The sequence below is a fragment of the Equus quagga genome, chromosome 3 (genome assembly GCF_021613505.1).
Source record: "Equus quagga isolate Etosha38 chromosome 3, UCLA_HA_Equagga_1.0, whole genome shotgun sequence".
In the NCBI taxonomy this organism is placed as follows: Eukaryota; Metazoa; Chordata; class Mammalia; order Perissodactyla; family Equidae; genus Equus; species Equus quagga.
Genome location: NC_060269.1, coordinates 73,298,989 through 73,319,273, shown reverse-complemented (window position 1 = coordinate 73,319,273; position 20,285 = coordinate 73,298,989). Strand labels below are relative to the sequence as shown.

Below are 20,285 nucleotides of genomic sequence, written 5' to 3'. Positions count from 1 at the left end.
GGGGGCGCTGCGCCCGGGCCGCGCAGGGCTGCCGCTCGGCCCGCCCGGAGCCGCCGTCCACCCCGCCTCCCAGCGCCCGCGCCGCCAGCCCCGAGCCCCGGCTAGGCGGCCGGCAGGACGCGCCCCCTCCCCCAGCGGGAGAGGCCCGCCGCTCCAGCCTTCCGCCCGCCCCACCCCGCAGGCCGGGCCCTCGAGCGCCCAGGGCCTGGACTTCCCCTTCCCCGCCGGCCAGCGGGCCGCCCCCCACCGTCCACACCCACGCGTACGGAGGGCCGGGGCCTCCCTCAAGCTGCGGCCGGGCCTCCTCCCCGCGCGGCGCTGGTGCCTCCCCGGCCCTACGGGGCTCACGCGCACGACACCGCCACAAGATGTCCGCTCTGACGGAACTACTGCCAGCGCCGCGCTCCGCCGCGCTCCGCCCCGCCCGCCTCTTCACCGCCGCAGATCCGTCCGCCAACGCCGCCGGCGCGAGCGCACGACCAGGCCCCGGGGAGGGATGGTTTCCTCCCCACGTCCGGGCCGAGACTATTTGTGCTACCCGCTTCCCCTTCTCCTCGGAACAGCACCTTCTTACTAAACAGATCGGAGGTTGGACTGAGAGGGCGGGGGCCGGAGGCGGAACATGGGCTGGGAGGAAGGGGAGACGAGCGGCGGAAACCCTTAAACTCAGAGAAGCATCGAGAACCGGAAGGAGACCATGGGAGGAAGGTTATGGAAGCGGCAGCTGCGCAGTCGAGCCCCACGCCCCTCCCGCAGCGTCCCCCAATTTCCTCACTTGGTACTGAGGAGGCGGATCTCGCGAGGCTGCCTAACAGGAGCTGTAGCTCTGCAATGACTTAAGGGCAGTTTTGAGCACTCTTCCGGGTGTGGCCCCGCCCCGAGTCCACAAAGTCTCGCGAGACATAGTGGGGCGCCGACACGAGCCGGGGCGGGCCGTCGGGGGGAAGCGCCCCGCTGCGTGCCTGTGCCGGGGCGGGGGAGAGGAAACGGAATTCCCCGGCGGTAGGAGCACGCGCCAATCAGGAGTGGGCGGCGGGAGGGCCCCTGGGTTGGCCGCTGGACGCCCTTGGCCGGGGTGGAGCGGGCTTCTGAGGCTTCCGGCGCAGCAGGTGGGCGCTCTTTGCGGGCTGGCCAGCCCGGCCGGCGAGCGCTGGGCAGAGGCGCCCTCCAGGTGGGACCGTCTGGTAGGCGGTCCCGGCGGCCGCTCGTCGGCGCCCGCGTGCCGGCCCTGCAGGAGCGAGACCGCAGAGCGGGCCGCTGGCCGTCCGCGGCCCCGGCGGCCTGAGTCGGGCCCCGCGGCGAATTGACGGGAGGGAGCGCGGGCGGTGGGCTGCCAGCCGGTTCCCGCCGGTTGCGCTCCCACTGCGAGAGCCCGGAAGTTGCGAAACGCAATCAGGAAATGAGTTTGGGGTCAGAAAAACTCAGTTCTCCTCGAAGTATGCAGGGGAGGCATGTGAGGCTGGGGTCTGCCTGTTCGACTCGGCCGGGTGTAAGCGTAGGAAGGGATTTTGCTTTCTGCTGTGTCCTCAGACAAAGCGTAGTCAGGCGTTAATTTTTAAAAGGAATTTAAAGGTAAGCACTGACCTGCTTAAAGTTTTCTGACATTCCATTATAATGACCCCATTTAACGAAATGGAGATCTTTAAGAATTAAATAGAAAGATAAACTTGCTTTAAAAATATACCTAAGTTTTTTAAAAAGGGAAGCAAGTTTCCTGTCATAAGAAAGTATTACCTAATAAAACTTAATAGGTCTGTGACAAATAGGCTAATATATACTGTTCCAGTAATCATAATAGTGTCAATAGAGCGAAACAGTGCTGCTTAAACTAGTATCCATGTGAATCACCGGGATTTTGTTCGAAATAGGAGTTTTGATTTAGTAGGTGAGGCGGCGCCTAAGATTGGACAGTTCTAACAAGCTCCGACGTGACAGGATGCTTCGGTCAGAGGGCCACCCTGTGAACAGCGCAGCACTCCGGCACTCCTCCCGGCCTGTGGGACCCCTCTCCCGCCCGCCGAACAATCTTTGTTTTATTCTCTCTTCTAACCAGTCTAATACAGTAGAAACCTAGGATTAGGCAATTTGGGGTGGAGGGAGAAATCCAAGTTTGAGTTCTTGCTCTGTTATTGCGTCCGGTTTGTGTGATATCATGGGGTACTTATCTTAGTTTCTTCAACACTAAACTAGGCATAATAATGGCCCTCTTGCAGGGCTGCTGTGTGGTTCAAATGTCATAATGTATGTGAAAGGGCACAATAGACTACAATGCCGCATAAATGTAAATTATTAAAGTAACCAGTCAGACATTAACAGGTCATACATAGTGTGAAACAAATCTGTAAGAATAATAATAAAATAGGGAATATTTATGGAACACTTATTATGTACCAGGTACTGTGCTTATTAACTCCCTTTACAAATAAACTGATGCACAGAGAGATTAAGTTACTATCCCAAGGTCACACAGCTAATAAATGGTAGAAGTAAAAGTTAACTTCAGAGTATTTACTGAATGGAGTTTCATATTGTCTCAGTGTACAAAGTAGGAGAATAGAATGTTTTATATTTCTGCTTTCGATGCCATCTGAATCTAGTTTTATTTGACTTATTTCTCCATCTGTTTTGTTCTTTCAGAAGCCAAAGTATAAGGTAGAAACATTCTTACCTACCCAAAGGGAACTCAATATCCAGGAGATCCACTAAGAAAAGTCCCGGAGAAGGCAACTTGGATTACCCTCATCTAAAGCTTCTGTGTGAAAGTACAACGGAATGTTAATGCTCTGAAGTAACAGAGCACAGCACACTGGGACAAATCTGAGGTCCGAGTTCTTCACTTTTTTTGTGCCACAAACCACTTTGGCAGTCTGGTGAAGCCATGGACTCTGCTCAGAATAATGTTTTTAAATGTATAAAATAGGGGGCTGGCCCAGTGGTGCAGTGGTTAGGTGTGGACATTCCACTTCAGTGGCCTGGGGTTCACCGGTTTGGATCCCAGGTGCGGACATGGCACACTTGTCAAGCCATGCTGTGGTAGGCGTCCCACATATAAAGTAGAGGAAGATGGGCATGGATGTTAGCTCAAGGTCAGTCTTCCTCAGCAAAAAGAGGAGGATTGGTGGCAGTTAGCTCAGGGCTAATCTTTCTCAAAAAAAAGTTTAATTACCACCAGTATACTCTAGTTAAGAAGGCATGTAAGTGTGTAATAGGTTTAGGAAATAGTTTTATCCTATTTGTTGGGTTTTCTTTTTTGATACTATAAACACATTCTATGGAAAATTTACTTAGCCAGAATGATTTATTTCCCAAGCAACCTGGATAACTTAGGTTTTGCTATATCACTCTTATTTATTACGCACCTTTGCAAATAAGATGTGCAAGAATTGCAAAATGAAATTAAAATACTGTATATTTAAAATTCTTAGTAAGTGTTAATTATTTTTGAAGTGCTATGTGTTGGGTCCTTTAATTCATTATCTCATCACATCCCCACTTTACAGATGAAACAGGGTCATACAGTTATTAAGTAGTAGAGCCAAGATTTAAACCTAGGCAGTCTGACCTCAAAGCTCACACTCTTAACCATTACGCTATTTATTTTTTAGCCATCGACTATTAGCCAACTCCATTAATTTGCTGCCTCAAATATTTATGCATTCTTTAGTATTCCAAGTAAATTCCACGCAGTGACTAAAAGGAATTTTCTAAATTTTTCCTCTGCAGCAGTATTGCTTATATCCAACACCACCTTTAAATAAGTGGGCTACCAGTTGGGGCTGGGAAATAGTTTGTTTTGCAGAAATATTTGTTGTAATAGAGTTTGGCTTAGAAGATGAAGAAATTCACTCGTCTTTCTGTGCCCTACAAACATGATTTCACATCTGAAATTAAACCTTTCTTTTATAATGGTGCCACTATATTTTTTATATTGACCACTGTCAAGACTGTATACAAGAAATGATGACAACTCCTAATATCTGAAGTTCTAGATTATCCATGCATAATTGAAACAAGTAATTTTGTAACCCCAAATTCATTTTTTTTCCTACTTTTCTCCCCAAATCCTCCCAGTACAGAGTTGTATATTTTAGTTGTGGGTCCTTCTAGCTGTGGCATGTGGGATGCTGCCTCAACATGGCCCAATGAGCAGTGCCATGTCCGCGCCCAGGTTCTGAACCAGTGAAACCCTGGGCTGCCGAAGCAAAGCACGCAAACCCAACCTTTCTGCCATGGGGCCAGCCCCCCCCCCCAAATTCTTTTTTACTTGGCACTGAAGTGAATTTACTGATTAGGCTTTCTGTTTGTTTGTTTGTATTTACACTAGCAAACTTAGATTTCTACTCAATTTTGCTAAGGTTAAAAGAGAACATGGCTTAGAAGTATTTTGATGCTTTAGGAGACAGCCTTAGGATTAGCTCAAACTTTAAAACACTATTCACATTTCTAGTGTTATAGAGAGCCCACTTTACACTTGCAAATTAAGTTAAAACTGACTTTCGCTCATTTGACTTATTTGAATTACAATGGTAGAAATGTCTCCATCTGAAAAAAAAGGAAAATAATCATTTTTTTATATTGCAGTCTGAAATATGCTAAAAAATATTATGATTTTATATATTGAAGGAAATATTTAAAATAAGAAATTAATAAACGTCCAAAAAGTTGAAAAGATGAACTAAAAACAGTCCCTTACTTCTTAGTGAATATTATATTGAAGTTTCAGAAACTTTCTAATTATGGCAGATCAGATTTTCTTGCATGCATTGGCATAAAACATGAGGAAAATATAAAGGATCAAGAAAATTGGTATAGGAGCTGGCCCAGTGGCATAGTGGTTAAGTTCACACGTTCTGCTTCAGTGACCCAGGGTTCGTGGGTTTGGATCCCTGGTGTGGACCTACACACCACTGATCAAGCTATGCTGTGGCAGCATCCCACATACAAAATAGAGGAAGACTGGCACAGATGTTAGTTCAAGAACAATCTTCCTCAAGTAAAAAGAGGAAGATTGGTAACAGATGTTAGCTCAAGGTCAATCTTCTTCACCAAAAAGAAAAGAAAATTAGTATAAAAGTGGCAATGAAATAAATAATCCAAATAAAGAAGACATGCCAGTGTCTTAATGTTAAGTGAATGCATCAGTGAAGCCAGGTTCACTATTACAATAACTTTGAGTACGGGGGTTAATTAAAATATACTTGTGAATAGACAGAGTTAACATAGATTAGTGCATATACTTACATTTATTAATATTGCATCTACGTTTTTAGATCTTTGTAACTGTCATGGAATTTTATAACTTGCTAAAGACACTGGCTCTAAGATAGTGTATGCCATTTTATTAGTTTAATTAAATTACAAATGCTACGGTCCAGATTTTATATTCAGAATGCATGTTTACATATTCTGCTTAGAATCCGTAATTTGGAGCCCAAGTGTTATTTTATACTGTTTGCATAAAAATCAAATTAGTAGGGGCTAGACCCATGGCATAGTGGTTAAGTCTGGCGTGCTCCACTTTGGCAGCCCAGGTTTATGGGTTTGGATCCTGGGCATGGACCTACACCACTCATCAAGCCATGCTGTTGCAGTGACCCACATACAAAATAGAGGAAGAGTGGCACAGATGTTTGCTCAGGGCTAATCCTCAAGCAACAAAGGAGGAAGATTGGCAACAGATGTTAGCTCAGAGCGAATCTTCTTCACCAAAAAAAAAAATCAAATTAGTTTCTGTACCTTACAGGTTCAGAATCTCATTTTTATGATCAAGACAAGTTAATGTGGTTTAGGAAACTGTACTTTATTTCATGCTAAGGACATCACTTTGACGTTAAATTAAGATGATTTTTGGCACATAATGAATGATGCACAAATGTCTGAACTAAAAATAAATTTGAGCATTTTCCACAAAAAAACTTGTACACATAAATATTCAGAGTAGCATTATTCATAACAGCCAAAAGGTAGGGACAACTTGATGTCCATCAGCTGATAAGTGGATAAATAAAATGTGGTACATCCATGTGATATAATAGTATTAGTTAATAAGAACAAAATACTGATCCATGCTACAACATGTGTCTTGAAGCTTGAAAATATTCTGCTAAGTGAAGAAAGCCAGACCCAAAAAGCCACATACTGTTTGAGTCCATTTATATGAAACGACTAGAATAGGCAAATCCATAGAGACAGAAAGATTACTGGTTGCCAAGGAGTAGGGCCCAGGTGAATGGGGAGTGGCTGCTAATGAGTATAGGGTCTTTTTGGAGGAGGTGATGAAATATTCTAAAATTAGATAATGGTGATGGTTATACAACTCTGTGAATATACACACTTTAAAAGAGTGGATTTTATGGTATCTGAATTATCTCAATGGAGATGTTTTAAAAAAAATAATTTAGAACCAAAATGTGAAATCAGTCTGGAAGCTTATTAAATATTTTCAGTATCTCATTATACTTTTCAGGTTACTAATGATAAATGAGATATAGTAGCCTTGTAAAATGTGAAAAATTTACAGCCAGCAAGAGGTTTTTCCTTCAGTATAAACAACATTGTAATTTAGATTTGGTTTTAATATAATAATAAGCATTTGCTGTCAGTCTTAAATTCAGACTATTTTGGAGGTCCAATACCTTAAATTTGGAGGTATTTTCATCAATATTATTTGCTTATTAAAACATAGTGATTAAAAATTAACTTTAAATAGCATTGTATTTTTTTTAAATTAAAAGTTCATAATTATGACCAGAAATAGGAGAATACATCTGATTTTGGCATACTCTAAATATAGAAAAATTAATGAAATCAAGCAGGTTGAAAATCGGGTAAACGATCTAGACCAGGCTTTTGAGGGTTAGGTGCTATCAAATGACAAAACTGAAACAATGCAGTCATGAGTTCCATGCCCCTTAGTCAAGGGAAGACACTCCATGGACCGTGTGGACTGCAGCCCTCACAAGCAGGGGCCCTCTCTTCCTGGGCGTTTGCACAACAGCAAGTCCTGTGGACCTTAGACGAGGCCACGTGGGAACAGGGTGGGAGGGGCTGGGGATCAGGACTTCGGGGTGAGGCTGGCAGGTCCTCTTTCCCAGGGGAAGGTGAGGCAGCTAAAGCGGAGTCAGAGGACTGTGATGCTGTACATTGGTTTCCTTGACGAGTGTTTCCTGTAAGTGCAGGCTGACAGGTTTAGCTTTGTGATGTGGGCTGAGCCACTGGGGCAGCCTCCATTTTGTGAGTCCCAATGTAGAAATTAACTTTCATCCGGACTTAAAAATAAGGAATTCAAATTAAAATTAGTTCCCAACAATAATTGTAATCTTTCTTGCTTTAATAACAATATAACAAATCTAAAATAAACAGAGATGGGGTGAGATTTAGACCAGAAATGATCATTGTTTTGCCAATATTGGATTTGATTGTTTAAATATATTTATGTGAGAATTCTTTAGTAAGATAGTGATGAAAAATTTAAAATTTTTCTATTAAAGAATTTTAAGTTAGGGGCTGTCCCTGTGGCCTAGTGGTTAAGTTTGGCACACTCTGCTTCAGAGGCCCAGGTTCGGTACCCGGGCACAGACCTACACCACTTATCGGCTGCTATGCTGTGGCAGCGACCCACATAGAAAGGAGAGGAAGACAGGCAGAGATGTTAGCTCAGAGCAAATCTTCCTCAGAAAAAAAAAGAATTTTAAGTTAGGAGTGATCGTGGAAATGTCGCACAAAGTTGTTCTAAAGGGTCAGATCTGTATAGTCTCTAAATGACTTAGAGCCACTTATGTGAGGCTTTTAGTTTTAATACATACTATCTAGTACATGTTGATTTTTTTCATCGCACAGAAGCATTGATTTAACACGGTGCTAAAAGAAAGAATGAAACTTACTAAGAAACATTCCACCACACCTAAAAGAAAACTACTCAAAGACTTTAGCTCATTTGGTGTTGGAGTGTGACAATTTCGGAGATCCCCTGTCCATCCAAGCACATTAAATCTCCCAGTTAAGGATTCAGTAACAATGCGATTGGGCTTTACCACATATACCTGGTAAGAGAACAGTGTGATACAGGTTCCCGGTCTCACAACAAGACCCAGACAGAAAAGGAGAGCCCTGGGTGCCACACTGCCTGCAGTGCAACTCTCCAAGAGTGATTTAGACCAAACCCCCAGAGTGCACAATATAATTAGATATTCACAGATTTGTGTTAATTTAGCTTTTCCTTGTTTTCCCTCTTTCTATTCTACATGAATGGAGAGAAGGGGGAGACTACTCTGGAGCATTTTAGGGGTAGGGCTTAATGTCTGCCCTGGATAGGGCTGTAATTAGGGGCAGAAGGCAAGGTAAGGATTAGAGACCAGATAGAGAGGTGCGCAGAGAGACGTCTACGGAAAATGTCAACAGCCAACTGCTCTTGGGCGAAGTGGAAATGAGGAGGAAACCTTTTTTTTCTTCTTACTCCTCCTTGCTCAAGCACTACGAGGTCTCCCCTAGAGCACGGAATTCAGGCTACCATCGTTATGGTGGTTCAGTTTTACATAACTGGCCGTTTTTGTACTTGCTAGCTTGAAATCTAGTCACTATAACATTGTTCATATTATAGTAGTGCATTCTGCCTTACAAAAAGCCTTCTTACTTACAAACAGTTTTAAAAAACATCCGTTTATAATATGGGACTGCTTTTGAGGAAGGTTGAGGCAAGACCAAGAGATTGCCATACAGTGTGCCAATCAGTGATATTTAAGTCTGCTTAGGCTAAGGAGGTCTTTCAGGTTTAAGCTGAAGAATGTTTTTTTTAATTAATTACTTTTTAAAGATTGGCACCTGAGCTAACAACTGTTGCCAATCTTTTTTTTCCTGCTTTTCCTCCCCAAATTCCCCTAGTACAATAGTTTTATATTTTAGTTGTGGGTCCTTCTAGTAGTGGCATGTGGGACGCCGCCTCAACATGGCCTGACGAGCAGTGCCATGTCTGCGCCCAGGATCCGAACCAGCAAAACCCTGGGCCGCCAAAGTGGAGCGCACGAACTTAACCACTGGCCACGGGCTGGCCCTGAGGCTGAAGAATGTTAACGTAATAGAATCACTCCTCTCCTCCTAAATGTTCATTTAAAAAATTATATTGGGGGCCGGCCCGGTGGTGCAGCGGTTAAGTCCGCATGTTCTGCTTCGGCGGCCTGGGGTTCGCCAGTTCGCATCTGGGGTACGGACATGGCACCGCTTGGCAAGCCATGCTGTGACGGGCGTCCCACATACACAGTAGAGGAAGATGAGCACGGATGTTAGCTCAGGGCCAGCCTCCCTCAGCAAAAAGAGGAGGATTGGCAGCTGTTAGCTCAGAGCTAATCTTCCTAAAAAAAAAAAAAAAAAAAGTGTGTATATATATATATGTATATATATATATATATGTATATAGAATGCCTATTATGTGCTAGGCACTCAGCTAGATGCTAAAGAGACATAGATGAAAGACCCAGATGTCGCCTTTAAGAAAGTCTTTTAACTGGGGAGACCGTTAAGGATCATAGAGTGTAGGGAATGACATCAAGGCATGCACAGAGTAACATGAGTGTACCTAATTCAGCTGGGGGTGGTCAGAGGAAGTTTCTCTGTAGAATAGAATTCTTTAAACAAATAGAAAAGGGGCCGGCCCTGTGGCCGAGGGGTTAAGTTCATGCGCATTCCGCTTCAGCACACAGATTCACCAGTTCGGATCCTGGGTGCAGATTTAGCACCGCTCATCAAGCCATGCTAAGACAGTGTCTCACATAGCACAACCAGAGGCACTCACAACTAGAATATACAACTATGTACTGGGGGCCTTTGGGGAGAAGAAGAAGGGGAAAAAAAAGATTGGCAACATGTTAGCTCAGGTGCCAATCTTTAAAAAAAAATAAATGAAAAAAAGAAGGCATAGCTGGTGAAAGAAAAGGGAGGAAGGCTCCTAGGCAGAAGGAACAAAGCAAAGTCTCAGAGAAACAAGTTTTCAAGGTACTTTGGCTGCATTAGTGTGTGTGGGGGTGGGGGGTGAATGAGAAGAAATGAGACAAAACAGTTGAAAGACAAAGGTGGATATCATGTTAATGAGTTCAGATTTTATTCTGAAGGGTATGAGATGGGGGAATTGAATTTTTAGCCTAAAAAAGCCTTGATAAGATTTTAATCACAAAAGGATAACTGATAGCAATGTGGAAGATGTAACAAAAGTGTGTGTGGGGGGGTGCAGACTAGAGGCAAAGAGACCACTTGGGATGCGACTGAAATAATCTGGGTGAGATGTGATTGTGAGAGACCTGAAGAGTTGCTGTAATTGCACTAAGGACCCATAGCACAGGAGGCAAATTTAGTTATTTCCTGGGTAGAGCTTACCCTAAGAAAAATAAAATTTTGAGGCTCCCCCTCGTTATTTTTATTAGAATGTTATAATAAAATCATATATATATAACATTACGATAATAACTGTAATAAAAATAACAAAATATAGTACTTGGTATGAACTCTTTATGGTTTTAACTCTTAAAGGACTGAAACTAAAGTGTATATATTAAATGTGGAAGAATATAAATAATAAAATTAATATCTATGTGCCACTTGATTTTTATTTTATTTTCTGCAACTTAAATTGCTTCTTGAAACATAAATATAGAACTAACTGCCATAATTTAGGTTGTTTTAAATTTGGTATGTCTATACTAACTGCTGTGTTTTCTCTAACTAGAACCTTTAGGAGACCACTGTTCATTCTTTCACTGATGTCACTTGGCTTTCACATGCCAGAAAGAAGCATTTATTATCTGTTTCTGTTCTCATTTGCCTAAGACAAATTACTATTACATAGTGTCAACAAGATCATAAATCTAAACACAACACAGGCTCTTGAATCACACAGCTGTACTTAGTTAAAAGTGGGAATCAAGGTGATCTGAACTATGCTTTATTATTATAGATTAATGAAATAAATCACAAAATGGAAAAAATCTAGTAAAGAATTCAAAGATTCTAGTTTGAGAAACTGATGTAGAGGTTATAAAAATCCTTTTGTCACATACCTAAAGTTGAATTTGTTGAATCTGACCTTGTGACTCTTGAGTAGAGGCACGAAAGGCTAAGCAGGTAGGACAGGTAAACTTGATTCCGAAGGGAAAGGAAAGGGAGAAAGAAAGGGCTTAGACGTATTTTAAGATTCCTCCTGTTCTGGAACTCAGAACGTAATTTCTTGTAGAAAAGTAGTCTCCAGGTCAGTCCACAAAGGGCTATGTTCTACCTCCAACCTCTCTGTATGTGTTATGTTCCTGTGAGAAAATGCCCAAGTTTCAAATTGGTATCGCAGAAATGACCGACCCCTCCGCCCGTCACAGTCAGGCTTCCTACCTTTCTATTTCGTTAGAAATTCTCCCAGCTCCAAGCAACATGTGTGAGGTACTGCCTGTGCTTTATTAGGGCAAGTGCTCAAGCAGAATAGGAAGAATTGGACTCGGGGTAAAATCATATTGAGTGGTTGGATGAAAGCTTTAGAAAGTTGGAGTTTGGTGGCCAAGGAATCTGTACATTTAACCTTGGGTGTCACAGTATGGTTTGGTTGGCTCTGAGGCCTCCTTTTCTTTTTTAGTGCCAGATTGGTTCCCCCACATTCCTCTCCACTGCCATTATCAATTGCTTCCTAAGAGGAACCAACAAGCTTGCTTTCTATTGTGCTCACTATGGAAAAGTATAATCTCACAGGATTCTCTTTTTCCTAATACTTTTGTTCCTAAAGCAAGTATGCACCCTGTTTAGCTTTCATAAGGGTTTTTATTTCTGGTTATAGAACTTTAATATTTATATACAATTATAAGCAAGCAGCTGACAGTATGAAGGTCAGCAGGAGAGTAGTTAACGTGATAAAGAGTTGAAGAACTCTTATTTGATCCTGGTTTCCTTTCTACCACAACCCTCAAACTCCCACTCAATAAATTAGACTCAAGAGACAAAGTCACAATATTCAACTATCTTTTTTTTTTTTATTTATTTTTTGAGGAAGATTAGCCCTGAGCTAACTGCTGCCAATCCTCCTCTTTTTGCTGAGGAAGACTGGCCCTGAGCTAACATCCATGCCCATCTTCCTCTACTTTATATGTGGGACGCCTACCACAGCATGGCTTGCCAAGCAGTGCCACATCTGCACCCGGGATCCGAACCGGCGAACCCTGGGCCGCCGAGAAGCGGAACATGCGAACTTAACCACTGCACCACCAGGCTGGCCCCTCAACTATATTTTAAAAGAAAGTTGGAAATGGTTATTGTAATAGTTTTCTTGATGTAACAAATTAGTACAACCTTAGTGGCTTGAAACAATAGTTGTCTTACAGATTTGGAGGTCAGAAGTCTGAAATGGCTCTCACTGGTCTAAAATCAAGGTACAGGCAGGGTCCTTTCTGGAGATTCTAGGGCAGAATCTGTTTTCTTGCCTTTTCCAGCTTCTTAGCAACCAGCATTACTTGGCTCATGACCCGCTTCCATCTTCAAAGCCAGCAATGGCTGGTTGAGTCTTCCTCAGATCACGTCACTCTGACACACTCTTCTGCCTCCTTCTTTCATTTTTAAGGACCTTTGTGATTATACTGGGCCTACAAGTATAATCCAGGATAATCTCTCCGCTTGAAGGCCAGATGATTAGCAATCTTAATTCTCCCTCGCTGTGTAACATGACATATTCACAGGTTCCAGAGACTGAGATGTGGACATCTTTGGTGGGGGAGGACATTTTTCTGGCTACTACAGCTTTCATGATTCACTGGGTACTCTTATGTTGAAGAGCAACTTCTTCCCTTCCCTCCCTCAAGTCCCATTTTATTCATCCAAAAATATTTGACCACCTACTCAAAATATCAGATGTCAAATGGTATAGAAAGTCCAAATATTCTAAGGATTAGAAATTTGTCAACTAAATTTTGTCACTGATGACTCAATTTCAGTGAGGTAGTGCAGACAAAAATTTAAGTAAGTTGGGGAGTGAATGGAAAGTGAAAATATGGAGAGCTTGGCCATGATAGGAAACTAGAAGATAGGGTGTTAGCTTAGAGGAATTCAAGGTCAAAGGAGGACATTTGTTTAGAACGGGAGAGATCTGAGTATGTTTATAGTCTAGAGGGAGTCATGGGAGATAAGATAACGCAGGGATGACGGATGGAGCCAGTTTCTTCACAAGATGTGACTGTAGGTCAAAAATAGAGTATTTGATTTTGAACGAGGAGTAAACCTATCGGACACTAGAGGGAAGAAGGTTCCAATGGGTAAAGATGAAGATACATTTTAGGTGGGAGGAGGCAGGAAGTTGACCATTAATACTCAATGTTCTCAACTTTCTTAGTAAAATAGGAAGAAGGGCTGTGTGATGACACTGAGTTTGGCATGAGAAAAGTAGGTAAGTTTGGAATCACTGAAGAGGGAAACTGAAGAACTAATCAAAGAAAAGAATAAAGGCCTTGTTAAGGGCCTGAGGTAGGAGATCATGAATTCATAGGGGCAATTTTCCATGTGGTTGTATGATTGTTTTCCCTCAACCTTTAGAATCCTTGTGTGTGTGTGTTTAATACCCATAGGATTGTTTAATAAAGGCTTGCATTTCTAGTCAATGTGTGAATATGTATATAAAATCAATGCTTTAAAAAAATAGTAACTCTAGTACATTGTATTGGTACTTTTTTTTAGTGGAAAAATCAACGGCTCTTCTCAAAAATTAATATTCCTATCTCAGGAAATTCAAATTACAGAATAAAAGTTGATATGTTAAATGAGAAAGAGAGGGTGTGCCGAAAGAAATGAGAGAGGCATTTTAAATTTAAGATTTAGTCAGCAGATGTTTATTGAGCACCTACTATGCATGAGGCTCTGAGCTTGCTTGTGGATAAACTTACCTGATTTTCATACTACTTTTTTTTCTCCCAGGAGTCCTTAAGTCTGTAAAACTCAGAAGCTGCCTGGGTTGGAGACTGAAACCTTGCACACGCATATTCTTTATTGCTTTCCCTTCATCTCCAATCCCCACTCCCACGCAGGGTACCTCAGACAGTTCTATGGGTATCACGAGGGTTCACTAAACACAGTCTGAAAAGCCAACAGTCTAATGACTGTTAATACCGAAGCCTCACTGTGAGAATAGTCATGTGTAAAGCAAATAATATAAAATATATTAGGGATAAATGTAAAGACAGGCCCTCAGATGAAGAGAATCTAGCCTAACAGCAGACATGTGATAAAGACATGAAAATTTCAGTTGCCTGACATCTCAGTATAGGCCAGCAATGTTCTTAGGGCTGCCTGAAGAACCTATACAGATTTACTCTGAAAGATGAAAATGTGTCATCCAGAACAAAGGAATTCCTTTTCCTCATGTCTACTGGTCAGGCCACAGTACATTATGGTTTTTAACAGCTTTATTGAAATATAACGGACATAAATCGCACATACTTAAAGTATACAATTTGATAAGCTGACATAGGTAGACACACCCATGAAATTATCACCAACATCAAGATAATGAACGTATGCCTCACCAGTGTCCTTGTGCTCCTTTGTGAACCCTTTCTCTTGTTCCTCCCACCCCAACCCCCTCATCCATAGGAAACCACTGATCTGTTTTCTGTCACTATAGATTAGTTTGCATTTTCTAAAATTTTATTTAAATAGAATCATACAGTACCCCCTCTTGTCTGGCTTTTTCCACTAAGCATAATTATTTTGAGCTTTATCTGTGTTGTGTCTCTCAACAGTTCATTATTTTTTTTATTGCTGAGTAGTTTTCCTTGTATGGCTATGCCACAGTTTCTTTATCCATTCACCTGTCAGTGGACATTTGAGTTGTTTCCAGTTTTTGTCTATAACAAATACAGCTGCAGTAAGTTTTCTTGTACAAGTGTTTGTATGGACATATGCTTTCATTTCTCTTGGGTAAATAGCTAGGAGTGGAACGGCTGGATCGTATGGTAGGTGTATGTTTAACTTTTTAAGAAACTGCTGAACTGTTTTCCCAAGTGGTTGTGCCATCTTACATTCCCACCAGCTGTGTATGAGAGTTCCAATTCCTCCTGACTTGTTATGATCAGCCTTTTCGATCTTAGCCATTCTAATAGGTATGGAGTAGTATCTCCTTGTGATTTTAATTTGCATTTCCTTAATGACTAATAATGTTCAGCATCTTTTCATCTGTTGCTTTGCCATCCATATATCTTCTCTGAGGAAATGTCTCTGGTTTTTTGTGTATTATTTATTGGGTTTTTGTTAGCATTGATTTACAGATGACACAGATTAAACATGTATAGCAGGCTTAAAAGATTTTAAAAAGTAATAAAGTCATAACAAAGTAACATATCTGGAGGAATATGGAAAAGGAATGAAGGATTTTACTTTGTGAGATGGCAGAATTTAAGGGTTGACTATGTAAATCTGAGTATTAAATTTTTTTATCATTAGCTAGCAGAACCACCTCAACTCATATTGGCTAGTCCCTAAGGCATTTCCAAAACTAAGAGTACAGGCAGGAGAATGCTAGTGCTGGCTTATGCTGCCTTAGGACTGCTGATATTAAAATTTTTAGGAATTTTACAGGCTAATTGTTAAACACTGCCATTATTAAAAATTAATTATATAAACTGACTATTAAAATCCAATACATAATAAATAAAAATAAATACTCAAAATTCACTTTCTAATCATTTTACTACACCCATGTTTTTGTGATTATGTCTAGGGTACACATATGGTGGAAGTACTATAGTTTGATAGTATATACCTCTCTCCAAGTCTACGTCCAGTGATGTCCAATGGCTTGAAATGGCCCACAGTAGAAGTATTTACCCCAGAGAAATTTGAAACCACCACAATCAGCATTTTTTATTCCTAGAGAGCCAGTTTTCAAACATTTACCAACACATCAGTGATGACAGGGCCCTTCAAACTGCCCTGACTTACTGTCCATGACGAGTAACTGAGCTTCAGTTACAGGGAAACGCGTAATGGCTCAAGAACAGATCGATATTTTTTTTTTTTAAAGATTTTATTTTTTTCCTTTTTCTCCCCAAAGCCCCCCGGTACATAGTTGTGTATTCTTAGTTCTGGGTCCTTCCAGTTGTGGCATGTGGGACGCCACCTCAGCGTGGCCTGATGAGCGGTGCCACGTCCATGCTCAGGATTCGAACCGACGAAACACTGGGCTGCCTGCAGCGGAGCGCACGAACTTAACCACTCGGCCACGGGGCCGTCCCCCAGATCAATATTTTTGCCACAGAATAACACTTATAACACCTGTTTTCCGTGCTACTCAGTGTTTTTCTTACTTCCAGGTTCCCTAAGGTTGAGAACACCAAAGTCTACTGGAAAAGAGAGGATGCTAATACTTTATTTCTAGAGTTCCAAGTAAAAAATATATAAAATATTACAAGGGCTGTTAAATACAGAAAATTGTAACAGGCAAAAAATAGGAAAGACAAACAACTCTGTATAATCAAATTTCTATTCATGTAAGAATAGGGGAAATGAGACGAAAATGAGAGGGAGCAAATGATGATACAAGAGGCAAGTTTATTCTAAACCCCCATTCAGCTTTTTAAAGGTAGATGACATCACCAATTTTAAGTCCAGGCTTACCAAATATGTCGGATAATATTACTGGGAATTTAAAGTTACAGATTCAGGAACATACTACAGCAGTCCAGAGAGAATCAAATAAACTGTGCGAGATAAAGTCTTAGTGCAAAAGATAGAGCTACTGCCATGGTCGAGTGTCCATTACAAGTTAATTCTAAAAAGTACTAGGAGAAATGAAGGATTTCAAAAGGGATAGAAACCATCATAAATGTTAGGGTCTAAAGGCATATACATTTAAAATATAACCAAACAAATCATGCATATGACTTTCAATAAGACGTTTGTTATGTCTCACATGGCATTCAAATAGAAGTTAAAGAAAATGCCTACCTGGATTACAGTGAGGGACTTGAGCACGGGTAACAACTATTGAGAGTGGTGCACACAAAGAGCGGCAGTTTGGTATTGAGTTGGGGGACCAAACAAATAATCCTTAAACCAGTCAATGCCCTCTGTAATCACTTCACCAATAAACTGGACAAAATAGATGGAACTTTGCCAGATTAATCAGTTTAGAGGTACAGGGTTTTTTTTAAAAACTAAAAATAAGGAGGAAATACAAATTCCCAAGGAAATAACTTCTTCCTCTCTCTAGGAACTTAAAATTTGATGAAAGAGATTGAAAAATGTCACATGAAAAATACCTAAAGAATATACAAAACTAATAAATGTAATAATGACTTGCTGAATATTTCCACAATTAAAATTAAACCCTTGTCCTGATTTCCAAAATCAGTTCCTCTTCTGACTGACCTATTTAGGTCAATGTATTTTCTAGTCACTGAGATTCAATAGAGGAGTAATATTTTTCTTTCACCCTTCTCTTTCCTTATTAGTCTCCATTTTTACTTCTTTGGGCCTTCAAATGCATATTACACCTTAAATTTTATAATATACATTTAAAGAGATTTTCCTCATCAGCTATTTGCATAACCACTCTGTGAGTTAAGCAGAAGTTACTAACATTTCATCATTCTGTTGAAGGCCTACAAGGTGACTGGCATGTAAATAGGAAGCAGAGTAAGACAGGTTAAATGACCTGCCCAAGCTGACAGACCAGTAATGATAAGTCCTATGATTCTAAAGTCAACATTCTTTTCATTACACTGTGATGCCTCTCATCAGCTCATATTTGGTCCATTACTGTAGTTTCCTAGTGGGCTCTTACTTCTCCAGTCTATCTTGCATATGACTATCCGATTAAGCATGGCTTTTATTAAAAGATACCACAATAAAGAAGTTTTCAATGGTTTCCTACTGTATAGAGAATAAAAGTCAGAACTTAATCTCTGCTTTTATACATGAAATTTTTTTCTTTTTTTTTTCTTTTTTTTTGAGGAAGATTAGCCCTGAGCTAACTACTACCAATCCTCCTCTTTTTGCTGAGGAAGACTGGCCCTGAGCTAACATCCATGCCCATCTTCCTCTACTTTATATGTGGGACGCCTGCCACAGCATGGCTTTTTGCCAAGTGGTGCCATGTCTACACCCTGGATCTGAACCAGTGAACCCCGGGCCGCCGAGAAGCAGAATGTGGGAACTTAACTGCTGTGCCACCGGGCCAGCCCCTATACATGAAATTTCTAATCAAACTGGGCTCCTCATCTTCCTTCGAACATATTGTTAACTTCCCTGAAACTGTGCCTTTGCGTTCAACAGTGTTTCCCTTCGTGAGTAACAAATCCCTAAGTAACACTTATTGCAGGGGACCTGGACACGTATACTATATCAAATGTAAATAATATATATAATGTATATAAATACATTATTATATTTATTATACACTTTTTTATAGTTTATAGACTAAACATATGTACAATTACTACCTTGTGTGTTTTGATGGAGGGGGGGCAGGGGGTATCCAGTAAAACTGTTGACATTAAAAATGAGTCCTTTGCAATTCTACTTCTGGTAATGAAGAACTAGGTGGTTTTGATCATGCTTCTGCTGAGAACAACTAGAAAAGTTGGGCCAAAACAAAAAACGACATGTTTAAAGGTACTGGAAAGTGACCAAACTGGTGAGGAGTGCAGGGCAAAGTCGAGGAGAGGGAGACAGGATGGAGACAGGCTTGTGGCACTTGGGGCCCCCTTTCCACTGGAGGCATCTGTCTCTTCTCTTCCAGAGAAGGTGAATGAACAGCTCTGTGAAAGCTCCCAGGCCTAGATGGGGTGAGAAGGGAGAAAAAGTGCAGTATGAAGCTCACCAAGGAAGAGATAAATCCCTCAGTCTTTCAGTTGAGACCTTGAAGAGCTACACCCTGGGAGTCAGGGTGAACTGCAAATAGATCAGAACTGGCAGGGATGGAATCATCTCAGGCCCTGCTAGATTGTAGTGATCTGAGTTTGCTAATAGCCCTAGTTTAGCTGCCTTATATAGAAGCAAACAAATCCTCTATAGAGGAAAGTAATGGTTATCTAGAGCCTCAAAATACCAGTACAATATTTTATACACAATATCCAGCACACCTAAAAAATAATCAGAGTGGCCGACCCTGTGTGCAGCGGTTAGGTTTGTGTGCTCCGCCTCGGTGGCCTGGGGTTCGTCGGTTTGAATCCAGGATGAGGACGTGCACACTGCTCATCAGGCCACGCTGTGGTAGGCGTCCCACATATAAAGTAGAAGTAGATGGGCAGGGATGGTAGCTTAGGGCCAGTCTTCCTCAGCAAAAAGAGAAGGATTGGTGGCAGATGTTAGCTCAGGGCTAATCTTCCTCAAAAAAAACAAAAACAAAAATAATCAGGTATATGAGAAGAAATGACAAAACCAGAGAAGCAACAGATCATAGAAACAGAACCCCACAGGGATTATGAGATGAAGACTTTAAAATGCTATGATTGATATGTTCAGGAACTTAAAATATAAGAGTAAGGATGTCTGTAGAAAATGGAAATACAAAGAACCAAATGGAAATTCTATTATTGAGACACAAATTAAAAACACAGTGGATGGATTTAATAGCCAATTAGAGGCAGACCTTTGAGATACTGCAGGTGTGGTTCCAGACCACCGAGATAAAGCAAATAGTGCAATAAAGTGAGTCACACGAATTTTTTGGTTTCCCAGGGCATATAAAAGTGATGTTTAGACTATACTGTAGTCTACTGAGTGTGCAACAGCATTATGTCTAAAAAAACACTGCACATACCTTAATTGAAAAATACTTTATTGCTAAAAAATTACTAAGCATCATCTGAACCTTCAGCAAGTCATAATCTTTTTGCTGGTGGAAGGTCTTGTAAAAAACACAGTATCTGCAAAGTGCAGTAAAGCAAAATGCAGTGAAATGAGGTATGCTTGTATACAGAGCTGAAGACAAAATTAGGGAATTTGAAGAAATTCAGAAGAAAATATGCAGACAGATTTATAGGAAGACAAAAGGAAGGAAAAAATAAAGTGGAAAAGACATAATGAAGACCCAAAAGGAGAGGAGTGACAGACTGTAACAAGAGACGCTTGAATAAATGTCTAAAGTAAGCAAAAGGCATCAGGCCTCAGATTCAAGAAGCACTATAAACTTTAAGCAAGAAAGGACAAAGGAAATCACACCTAAGACATCACAGTAAAACTGCTGAAAATCAGAGAGGAAACTTTTAAGCATCCAGAGGAAAAAGACAGATAACTTTATCAAATGAATGACAGTAAGACAGCTGCTTTCAGCCAAA

The 20,285-nt window shown here is 41.1% G+C and overlaps 2 protein-coding genes across 8 annotated transcripts in view; both read right to left on the bottom strand.

Moving 5' to 3' along the window:
* The window catches only part of UBE2D3 (ubiquitin conjugating enzyme E2 D3), a 29,995-nt gene extending 29,118 nt beyond the window's left edge, over positions 1–877 (bottom strand). The window contains exon 1 of one of the 6 annotated variants that reach the window (XM_046655872.1): positions 776–877. The gene's annotated coding sequence lies outside the window, so the exon portion shown is untranslated. The other 5 variants (XM_046655869.1, XM_046655873.1, XM_046655875.1 and 2 more) reach the window with 5 other exon arrangements.
* Positions 878–18,076: 17,199 nt separating this feature from the next.
* The window catches only part of LOC124237121 (atherin-like), a 28,358-nt gene continuing 26,149 nt past the window's right edge, over positions 18,077–20,285 (bottom strand). Inside the window, exon 3 of one of the 2 annotated variants that reach the window (XM_046656423.1) lies at positions 18,077–18,782. In XM_046656423.1, coding sequence (XP_046512379.1) covers positions 18,578–18,782 — 205 coding nt within the window. In that variant the 3' untranslated portion in view covers positions 18,077–18,577. Of the gene's footprint in view, positions 18,783–19,271; positions 19,330–20,285 lie in introns of those variants that run through there. The other variant, XM_046656424.1, reaches the window with a different exon arrangement.